General features: G+C 42.1%; 1 protein-coding gene across 1 annotated transcript in view; it reads left to right on the top strand.

Moving 5' to 3' along the window:
• Positions 1–12,079, top strand: part of SKAP2 (src kinase associated phosphoprotein 2) — a 109,519-nt gene that overhangs the window by 56,590 nt on the left and 40,850 nt on the right. Inside the window, exons 7-9 of the mRNA XM_028750247.2 lie at positions 3,085–3,209; positions 9,295–9,358; positions 9,852–9,974. Coding sequence (XP_028606080.2) covers positions 3,085–3,209; positions 9,295–9,358; positions 9,852–9,974 — 312 coding nt within the window. The remainder of the gene's footprint in view (positions 1–3,084; positions 3,210–9,294; positions 9,359–9,851; positions 9,975–12,079) is intronic.

Below are 12,079 nucleotides of genomic sequence, written 5' to 3'. Positions count from 1 at the left end.
TGGGAAGGTAAACAGTGTTTCCGTGCGCTCTGGTTCCATTTTGGTGTTCCGTTGCGCCAGAAGCGGTTTAGTCATGCTGGCTACAATACCGGAAAGCTGTCTGTGGACAAACATCAGCTCCCTCAGCCTAAAAGCGAGATCAGTACAACAACCCCATTGTCACCTTTGACTGGACTTAACCGTCCAGGGGTCCTTTACCTTTTTACCTATCAATGAACTTCTGTAAGAAGACTGAGCATGCTTTGTATGTGAATACCGTTGCCAGTAAATCAAGCTTAGCTCTATCGGATGCTTGCCAGTAGATGCTCTTACCTTAAGGACAAAACAGCTGTTTCTGGTAGTAGGCAGCACCATTTACGTCTGAGGAAATGTAAGAGAAGTCTCAGGGCAACTTCCCTCATTCCTTCCAGCTTCTTGTACTTGTAGGTATTTGGGGTGACTCTGAGCATGTTTGTATTCCTTAGCCATCCAGTCTGGTAGCCACTGGTGACCCTGTCACTCATGACTTTATCTAACCCTCTTTGTGTTTAGTTTACTTTGAATTTAGCTATGCGGTTTACCCTAGTGACATCCCCTGGCTACACACAACATGGTTTTGATTGTGTGGAAAAAACCCTATTGACAACTTTTTAAAAAAATGCTTCCTATTTTGTTAAATGATTCTTAGTTCTTGCAAGAGGAGATATATATAGCAGGCTCTGGTTTACTTTCTCACGTTATATTAATGGCATCCCAGGTTATCATTTCTAGAAATGGAATGGTCAACTCTTCGGCCTTCCTCTATTGTGAAGAGCTGTCCTGTATATCCATTCACCTCTTAGGCAGCAAAATTCTCTCCCTGCCTCCTTAGTCTGAGATATAATCTGTAATCCTCCCTGATACAGACCTGCGGTGCCACATTTGCTACTTCTTCAATCTGTACACTTTACTAGTTCAGTTACGCCTTAGGCTGATAATAATCTCCACTAACAGACTTTGGATTCTATGCTCAACGCAAATTATTCAAGTCAAGAATATAGGCACTCTTTCGCCTATATCACTGACCATTTTGCGGTTTTATTCTGAAATAGATATACGAGCATTTGCAGAATATGCGTGAATGAGTGGCAATTGGGAGCTTTGTAAGACTTTGCACATTTTCAAAGGTATGATCAGAACCCTCATAAGAGGTCTAGAAATGTGCTGATTTTAAAGAAAAGGGGGATATTGAGGATTTGGCACCAGGCATTAGGTCTCATGGAAACTTGCTGGTGAATTACAGCAAAAGAACAGTTCTAACTATTCCTCTAGTCAATTGGAGCTAGTACAACATGGGCATGCCACAAGTTTAATGGAGATTATTTATTTCCTGATGCATGTTAAAATGTTTTGCTTTTGATTATTTAGACCCAGGAATGGTTTGCATGGTGTTGTTGCAAAATGCAGGACAGTTAGCTTATGTATATTGGTTATTATTATTATTATTATTATTAATTTCTACCCCGCCCATCTGGCTGGGTTTCCCCAGCCACTCTGGGTGGCTTCCAACAAAAGATTAAAAATACATTAAAACATCAGCCATTAAAAACTTCCATAAACAGGGCTGCCTTCAGATGTCTTCTAAATGTCGTATAGTTGTTTATTTCTTTGACATCTGATGGGAGGGCGTTCCACAGGGCGGGTGCCACTACCGAGAAGGCCCTCTGCCTGGGTCCCTGTAACTTTGCTTCTCACAGTGAGGGAACCTTCAGAAGGCCCTCGGAGCTGGACCTCAGTGTCCGGGCTGAACGATGAGGGTGGAGACGCTCCTTCAGGTATACTAGGCTGAGGCCGTTTAGGGGTTTAAAGGTCAGCACCAACACTTTGAATTGTGCTCGGAAACGTACTGGTTCACTCATTGACCTGGTTAGTATTGTAGCGCTAAGCCAATCCATGACTTCCCAGAGAGATCCCTGCTGCATTGCTCCTTCTTTGGTCCTACTGCTGCAGGGCTGCTCTGAGCTCAGCAATGGTTTGGTTTGAAAAGCCACAAATGGTAAGCCATAGAACAAACGTTGGCCAGAGCTCATGGTTTCTCTAGAGCAGGACAAACCGCAAGCTTAGGTGGGTTTGGACAATGTGCTAAACCATGGGCTGGTTTACCTCATAGGAGTGCAATGTGGCCTCAGTCTCGTTAGCAGCTTGCATGTTTGTGCTAAGCCATGGTTTGGCTTAGAATAATGTGCACAATGCTTCTTTGTTTCTCCCCAGTGTACTTTGCACGTGTAGGCCCTGAACATTATACTGATAGATATTCAAATTTGTGAGAGCTTTCTCAGAAGTTTCCTAGCTTGCTTTGCTTTTATCGAAATAGCAGGGTGGTCAGTATACTTCAACCCTGTTTAGTGTTCACCCTTTTCCCCAGACCATAGCTTAATATGTTAAGAAGGCTATGCAAAGAGGTCTCCAAACCAATTTTCTGTTTGTCCTGAGGGTACCTTTATCTTGAAATGGTTGTGTATGCTGCTCCTTGGCTTTTGGGTTGTTTCAGAAGAAGTCAGAATAAGCTGAGCATTTTGCAGGCTCCTTTAGATTCCTCCACATTGGTCAGTAGGTGAAGAACCCCCTTTTACAGATGTTGTTAACAGCCTCTGAAGTTCACTTCTTCTTTTTTGAGATGCAATAGTGGGGCAGATGTACCAAGGAGATCAGTAAGTTCTTCTTCACTGGACAGATTTTTCCAGTGGCTACTGAACCAGAAAGAGACACTGATTTATGATTCACTTGTCTTGCAAGTTCCATGTTCCAGTTCTTGGTTCTCCCTGGGTACAGAAATCATTGCATGTACTTCTCACTAAATGTGACCATCTGTAAGTATCATCCTGGGGGATTCTGTAGGCAGCTTTCATAAAAATGTGCTTTGTTTGTACTTTCTCTTTAAAGGAGAGGTTTTTCTTTTTTTTAATCACTCATAGCATCACCTAAACCATTCGGCTAATAACGTCTAACCTATTCTCTCGAATATTCATGAAATGGAAAACAAAATCTGAATAAATGATAACCTGCCGTGCCATTCACGTTCAGCGTTGCAAATGAAGTTCTATCTTTGCTTTTTATCTACGACAGACAAACAACAGAAAGGTGAATTTGCTATAGATGGCTACACCGTCAGAATGAATAATACCCTTCGGAAGGATGGAAAGAAAGATTGCTGTTTTGAAATCGCTGCTCCTGATAAACGCATTTATCAGGTTGGACTTCCTATGTCATCTTGAAATTAAATTGATAAAAACTGTTACTGTTCCAGTTATGAAGACATTAACATTTCAATAAAACAACTCCTGACATGTTCAAGGAAAAGTAACTCTTGATTCGCTTACCTTGTACATTCATTCATATATATATGTATATGAATAGATTAAACATTATACTATCTTTTTGGATAAGAACAACCAATATACCATTTTTATCTGCTGTTCCATTTCACAGCTTATATTTAAATATCTATTATCTAATAGGTCTGCTCTTGGATGAATAATAATGTGTGTGTGTGTGTGTGTGTGTATATATATATATATATATATGCAGGTTTTGGTGTCCTCGGGTGTCTTCCCGTGTAAAAGTTGGGGTGTCTAGGCGACGTTTCGACGAGGTCTCACTCGTCATCTTCAGGCTGGTGCTTTCGGCTTCTTGTTACTGGAACAGAGCAGGATCTCAGTGTTTGAGTTCCTATAAATACTGTTGAGGGGTGTGGTGTATAGCCTCCAATGTTCTGGGCCGAGAGGAAGTTCCCAGGCTAGTGTGCCTTTTCTTCTTTTGTTCCTTAGTTGCTTGAGGGATATCTTGAGTGATTTCTTGAGTGATATCCTGAGTACCACTTAGGTGGGTCATTAGGTGTGGATTAGTTGCTAAAGCCTTTGTGTCTTGACCTCTTGAACTTTGTGAAGAGTTTTTCTGAGAAGATGGCTGTAGTTGTGCTCTGGCTTGGCTTCGTGTATAGGGGCGAGCTGTGGTTTTGTGGCCTGTGCCAGCCAGATCTGTGTAGGGATTGCAGGGGGGTGCAGCATCCGGAGGTGCCATCATGGTTTGGCTACTGGATGGTGTCTGTAATTTATCTGTGGAGAGGGTCTGGGTTTGGGTCTGGTGTGGTTGATTGGTGATGGCGTTCTGTGTGCCTCTGGATCTGGTGTCAGTTTTTGTGGGGAGGGCTAATTTCCAGATGTCTGGCAAGCGGGATGTGTCGTCACGCTTGTTCATGTTGTGAGGGTGTTTCTCTATCTCGATGGCTTCCATGATTATTCTCTTGTGGTGATGTTCCATGTTAGAGAGCAATTTGGAATCTGCAAAATTAATTTCGTGTCCTGTTTCTTTCATGTGTTGGAAAAGAGAGGAAGTTTTTTCTTCTTTTTTGACGGCATTCTTGTGTTCTGCGATACGTGCATTTATTCGTCTGTTTGTTTGTCCAATGTACGTGGCTGGGCAGACTTTGCAGGGTATTTCATAGACCCCTTGGTTTTCCAACTGGATTTTATCCTTGGGGTTTCTGAGGATATTGGCTATCTTTTGGTTGGCGCAAAAGGCTGTTTTGATATTGTGTTTATGGAGGATTTTGCTAATTTTATCTGTAGTGCCCTTGATATAAGGAAGGAGGGCCATGCCATTGTTTTCTTCTGTGTCTTGGTTTTTGGGGGGTGTTTCTTTTTGGATTAGCTTCGTAACCCTGTTTTGCTGGTATCCATTGGCAATTAACACATTTGAGAGATTCTGTAACTCAGTTGTCAAGTGGTCTTTGTCAGCCAGGCGTTTGGTTCTGGAGATGAGAGTCTTGGCTACGGAGTTTATTTGTGCAGGGTGGTGGTGTGATTGTGCATGTAAGTAGCGGTTGGTGTGTGTTTTTTTCCGGTAGATAGCAAAACAGGGTTACGAAGCTAATCCAAAAAATACCAGCAAAACAGGGTTACGAAGCTAATCCAAAAAGAAACACCCCCCAAAAACCAAGACACAGAAGAAAACAATGGCATGGCCCTCCTTCCTTATATCAAGGGCACTACAGATAAAATTAGCAAAATCCTCCATAAACACAATATCAAAACAGCCTTTTGCGCCAACCAAAAGATAGCCAATATCCTCAGAAACCCCAAGGATAAAATCCAGTTGGAAAACCAAGGGGTCTATGAAATACCCTGCAAAGTCTGCCCAGCCACGTACATTGGACAAACAAACAGACGAATAAATGCACGTATCGCAGAACACAAGAATGCCGTCAAAAAAGAAGAAAAAACTTCCTCTCTTTTCCAACACATGAAAGAAACAGGACACGAAATTAATTTTGCAGATTCCAAATTGCTCTCTAACATGGAACATCACCACAAGAGAATAATCATGGAAGCCATCGAGATAGAGAAACACCCTCACAACATGAACAAGCGTGACGACACATCCCGCTTGCCAGACATCTGGAAATTAGCCCTCCCCACAAAAACTGACACCAGATCCAGAGGCACACAGAACGCCATCACCAATCAACCACACCAGACCCAAACCCAGACCCTCTCCACAGATAAATTACAGACACCATCCAGTAGCCAAACCATGATGGCACCTCCGGATGCTGCACCCCCCTGCAATCCCTACACAGATCTGGCTGGCACAGGCCACAAAACCACAGCTCGCCCCTATACACGAAGCCAAGCCAGAGCACAACTACAGCCATCTTCTCAGAAAAACTCTTCACAAAGTTCAAGAGGTCAAGACACAAAGGCTTTAGCAACTAATCCACACCTAATGACCCACCTAAGTGGTACTCAGGATATCACTCAAGAAATCACTCAAGATATCCCTCAAGCAACTAAGGAACAAAAGAAGAAAAGGCACACTAGCCTGGGAACTTCCTCTCGGCCCAGAACATTGGAGGCTATACACCACACCCCTCAACAGTATTTATAGGAACTCAAACACTGAGATCCTGCTCTGTTCCAGTAACAAGAAGCCGAAAGCACCAGCCTGAAGATGACGAGTGAGACCTCGTCGAAACGTCGCCTAGACACCCCAACTTTTACACGGGAAGACACCCGAGGACACCAAAACCTGCATACCTATACCCGTGAAAATCTACGAAAGCAAATATATATATATATATATATGCAGGTTTTGGTGTCCTCGGGTGTCTTCCCGTGTAAAAGTTGGGGTGTCTAGGCGACGTTTCGACGAGGTCTCACTCGTCATCTTCAGGCTGGTGCTTTCGGCTTCTTGTTACTGGAACAGAGCAGGATCTCAGTGTTTGAGTTCCTATAAATACTGTTGAGGGGTGTGGTGTATAGCCTCCAATGTTCTGGGCCGAGAGGAAGTTCCCAGGCTAGTGTGCCTTTTCTTCTTTTGTTCCTTAGTTGCTTGAGGGATATCTTGAGTGATTTCTTGAGTGATATCCTGAGTACCACTTAGGTGGGTCATTAGGTGTGGATTAGTTGCTAAAGCCTTTGTGTCTTGACCTCTTGAACTTTGTGAAGAGTTTTTCTGAGAAGATGGCTGTAGTTGTGCTCTGGCTTGGCTTCGTGTATAGGGGCGAGCTGTGGTTTTGTGGCCTGTGCCAGCCAGATCTGTGTAGGGATTGCAGGGGGGTGCAGCATCCGGAGGTGCCATCATGGTTTGGCTACTGGATGGTGTCTGTAATTTATCTGTGGAGAGGGTCTGGGTTTGGGTCTGGTGTGGTTGATTGGTGATGGCGTTCTGTGTGCCTCTGGATCTGGTGTCAGTTTTTGTGGGGAGGGCTAATTTCCAGATGTCTGGCAAGCGGGATGTGTCGTCACGCTTGTTCATGTTGTGAGGGTGTTTCTCTATCTCGATGGCTTCCATGATTATTCTCTTGTGGTGATGTTCCATGTTAGAGAGCAATTTGGAATCTGCAAAATTAATTTCGTGTCCTGTTTCTTTCATGTGTTGGAAAAGAGAGGAAGTTTTTTCTTCTTTTTTGACGGCATTCTTGTGTTCTGCGATACGTGCATTTATTCGTCTGTTTGTTTGTCCAATGTACGTGGCTGGGCAGACTTTGCAGGGTATTTCATAGACCCCTTGGTTTTCCAACTGGATTTTATCCTTGGGGTTTCTGAGGATATTGGCTATCTTTTGGTTGGCGCAAAAGGCTGTTTTGATATTGTGTTTATGGAGGATTTTGCTAATTTTATCTGTAGTGCCCTTGATATAAGGAAGGAGGGCCATGCCATTGTTTTCTTCTGTGTCTTGGTTTTTGGGGGGTGTTTCTTTTTGGATTAGCTTCGTAACCCTGTTTTGCTGGTATTTTTTGGATTAGCTTCGTAACCCTGTTTTGCTATCTACCGGAAAAAAACACACACCAACCGCTACTTACATGCACAATCACACCACCACCCTGCACAAATAAACTCCGTAGCCAAGACTCTCATCTCCAGAACCAAACGCCTGGCTGACAAAGACCACTTGACAACTGAGTTACAGAATCTCTCAAATGTGTTAATTGCCAATGGATACCAGCAAAACAGGGTTACGAAGCTAATCCAAAAAGAAACACCCCCCAAAAACCAAGACACAGAAGAAAACAATGGCATGGCCCTCCTTCCTTATATCAAGGGCACTACAGATAAAATTAGCAAAATCCTCCATAAACACAATATCAAAACAGCCTTTTGCGCCAACCAAAAGATAGCCAATATCCTCAGAAACCCCAAGGATAAAATCCAGTTGGAAAACCAAGGGGTCTATGAAATACCCTGCAAAGTCTGCCCAGCCACGTACATTGGACAAACAAACAGACGAATAAATGCACGTATCGCAGAACACAAGAATGCCGTCAAAAAAGAAGAAAAAACTTCCTCTCTTTTCCAACACATGAAAGAAACAGGACACGAAATTAATTTTGCAGATTCCAAATTGCTCTCTAACATGGAACATCACCACAAGAGAATAATCATGGAAGCCATCGAGATAGAGAAACACCCTCACAACATGAACAAGCGTGACGACACATCCCGCTTGCCAGACATCTGGAAATTAGCCCTCCCCACAAAAACTGACACCAGATCCAGAGGCACACAGAACGCCATCACCAATCAACCACACCAGACCCAAACCCAGACCCTCTCCACAGATAAATTACAGACACCATCCAGTAGCCAAACCATGGTGGCACCTCCGGATGCTGCACCCCCCTGCAATCCCTACACAGATCTGGCTGGCACAGGCCACAAAACCACAGCTCGCCCCTATACACGAAGCCAAGCCAGAGCACAACTACAGCCATCTTCTCAGAAAAACTCTTCACAAAGTTCAAGAGGTCAAGACACAAAGGCTTTAGCAACTAATCCACACCTAATGACCCACCTAAGTGGTACTCAGGATATCACTCAAGAAATCACTCAAGATATCCCTCAAGCAACTAAGGAACAAAAGAAGAAAAGGCACACTAGCCTGGGAACTTCCTCTCGGCCCAGAACATTGGAGGCTATACACCACACCCCTCAACAGTATTTATAGGAACTCAAACACTGAGATCCTGCTCTGTTCCAGTAACAAGAAGCCGAAAGCACCAGCCTGAAGATGACGAGTGAGACCTCGTCGAAACGTCGCCTAGACACCCCAACTTTTACACGGGAAGACACCCGAGGACACCAAAACCTGCATACCTATACCCGTGAAAATCTACGAAAGCATATATATATATATATATATATATATATATATATATATATATAAAAAATATATATAATATAATATTAATATATATATAAAACCCCCAAATGTTCAACATATCTTGTATTGCTTAGAGGACGGGGAAGGAAATGTAAGTTAAAGGCACATATCAGCTATGTGATTCAAGATCTATCAGCTAGGCATCAGTGTGGAATGTAAGTTTAATAAGTTTTAAATATCTGAGATTGCAGTTGAAAGCCAGTTAATTAAGTTGTCAGGTACTGTGTTGGAATCTGACAAGAACATTTTTAAGAAAACTGTACCCAGCAGTCTAAAGAAATTCATGGGTGTCTTCTAATTGTCAAGGGCGAATTTTGTTCATCAGTCCTGCTTTTGACATTGATGAAGAGAAGCAGCTTTTTTTTCTGCACAGCTGCCAGCTGCTGATCAGAGTTCCAAATCCATCATCCTCTGCTTCAATTACGTAAATTTGTCAAAATTAACTGTACATTATAAGAAGCATCCTTGCAAGAAAAGTACCAGAAGACATGTAAAGAATTGCTAATGGTGCCTTGAAGAAGTGACAAGAATGTTACTTTCTTTTCATTCCTGATACCGTGCTGGCTGTATTTTTATGCTCATGATTCCTACTAGTAAAATCAACTTTTTGAACAGTTCACAGCTGCTACTTCCAAGGAAGCTGGGGAATGGGTGCGGACGTTGAGACACGCAATACGAGGTGAGCCAGTTGTTGAAAAGAGCCTTTGTTTACAGTGCATGTTGGAATTCCAATCGTTATCGCTTTCTAATAGATTTTCTGTTTATTGATCTTGGAGTTTCATTGTGGCCATTTTTGTGTAACACGTTTTCTGTTTTCAGCTTTCTGTGTGAGTGTGAATAAGGAATCCTTTGCGCACTTGGGTATAAGTTCTCCTAGACTCGGTTGGACTTGCTTCCAAAGAAATATACATCGTAATAAGCTGAGGACATGCTACTGAGTTAAATTGCACTGAAATAAAGATGTGTCTGTTTTTATTCAGCTGGTGCTAGCTAAATAAAAACAGTCACATCTGTATTTCAGAGGCATCTCTTAATAAGCTAGAACTGGGGCATTGAATTTCCTTGGATTTAAAATGGAAGCATCAGAATTATTTTGCTTTTCTTTCGCATTCCTTATGGCTGTGTTCACTGGGTGGGTACCTGTTGAATAGCTCTTGCATTCTTCTGAACAGACATGGGATCTGAAGATATTCTTGAGGAGGATGAAGAAGAATATGATGACATTGAGGAAAGTGGCGTTCCTTCTCAACAACCAAGCACAGAGCCAGACGAAGATATTTATGAAGAACTCCCAGGTATTGGGGTGGGGAGAGCCTGGGTTGCATAGTGGAGATGCCGTGTACATCTCTGAAGGGACAGAAGGGGTTGGTGGAAAGAATTGATTCTAGCAGATAGTTCTTGGCTATGGCAGACCTGAACCAAGCTCAACTGTCTGGTCTTAGGTGAGTCATAGTGTGTCAGCCTCAGTTCCACATGGTCTTCCATGATTAATGCCAGACGCTTGTGGTATTTAAAGAAGTGTGGTAGGCTTGTTTTCTACTAGGTTTAAAAAAAGAACTATTCACTTCGGGCTAATAAGGGCATTGAAACTAGACAGGAATTGTAGAAATGGTCTCTTGAGATTATTGGCTCATTAGCATCATCTCTGCTACATAATTTTTTAATTAAAACGTTGACGTGCCTTACAGCTTTGTCTCACCAACGCAGTCACTCATTCCTCCCCACTTTATTCGCTGTGTCACTTGCGTTAACCATTTTTCTTCACACTCTCTGTTTTTATCAGTATGTTCCCTCATACTATGATCTCATAATCCCTGCATATAAGCACAGGATGTGAGTGTGTGTTTTGGTTTGATTTCTGGGGTTGTAGAGAGGAACTGTCAACAAAGGTACTTGTGGGGTTTGGCTTGACTTTTTTTCTATTTGCATGCAGCATGAATCTGATCGTGCCATGATTTCTTCTCTGGATTTTTCAGTTATGGAAAAGTTTTTCTGCATCTTGACACCCAGATGTAAATCTCATTCAAACCTTCCTTTTGGCACCTAGTGCTGAACTTTACCCTGTAAGAAGAAAGTGGCAGGACATGGTCTGTAGGGATGTAAATACATGGAAATGAGCTGTCCTCCTTCTGCAGTTTAAAGAGATCTTGAATACAGAGAACTGCAACACTTATTACTGTAAATGTAATGGGGAGTGGGGGGTATAGCTCTAGAACAGGCTTGGCCAAACTTGGCCCTCCAGATGTTTTGGGACTACAACTCCCATCATCCCTAGCTAACAGGACCAGTGGTCAGGGATGATGGGGATTGTAGTCTCAAAACACCTGGAGGGCCAAGTTTGGCCATGCCTGCTCTAGAATAAAAGAATGCTATCAGAAGGTAAGTTGGTAAATAAAAATTACTTCCATCTGATGTGTTTCAGATATTTTGGTTCTCTAGAAAATATAGCTGTAATAAGTTCAGTGCATAAGGAAAGACACAGACTGAAAACTATTGTAGACTTTGCATCAGCAGGTTATCAAGTGGTGTGCTGCTATGTTAGCTCATTTTAAAACTTGGTTAATGAGAAACACAGTAACAGATCTCAAACAGACCCCTGGGTATAGGACAGAATATAAATTCAGCAACAACAACAACAACAACAACAATAATAATACAGGGAATGTTGCAAATTTGAAATCTACCCAATGGTTGGAATGTATCAATTATTAAGATTAATCTTTGCATTAGAGATGCTTAACTTATTTTGGGGAAAGTTTCAAGATAGGCAGAGCCCAGAATTCTCACCACTGACCACAAGGCAGTAATGCACAGTTTGAAAGGAAAGAGCTGTTGGGTAATATGAAGCTTTGGGACTGTTTTGGAATGGTTGAACTTTGAAAAATATCAAAAGAAGGCATAATTAAGTCATGCTATCCAATAGGATATGGGTTGAGCACTGATCCTTTCCCTCCAGTATTGCCAAGTAAGACAGATATTAAACTATTTATTGACATGATATGTATCACTTAAGAGACTGTGCAAAGTTTGAAAAGTTAATGCCAGCTGTTGGCCTAACAGGAGGAGTATTAGGTCCAATTTACAAAACTAGCTCTAATTCAGAAACAGTGAAAAAATAAATAAATGCCAGGTATAATGGGAGGCAGATTTATTAAAGTAAATCCCTGATCAATTATGGAAGTGGATGTGAAAAAATACACAGTATTTTACATATACCACATTACATTCAACAAGCTTCAAGACTGAATAAAATTTACCCAAATGTAAGCAATTTGGGCTGGTGCTGTCAAACATCACGTGCAAATTTACTCCATGTTTTTTGGACATGATTTTCCATTACTGTTAGTACCCATTCCTCACAGGGGCATTTGCCCTGTCTTTCCTCAATTGTCCAATCACT

The sequence above is a fragment of the Podarcis muralis genome, chromosome 12 (genome assembly GCF_964188315.1).
Source record: "Podarcis muralis chromosome 12, rPodMur119.hap1.1, whole genome shotgun sequence".
NCBI lineage: Eukaryota > Metazoa > Chordata > Lepidosauria > Squamata > Lacertidae > Podarcis > Podarcis muralis.
Note: the sequence above shows the minus strand (reverse complement) of the source record. Positions and strands in the feature narration are given on the sequence as shown.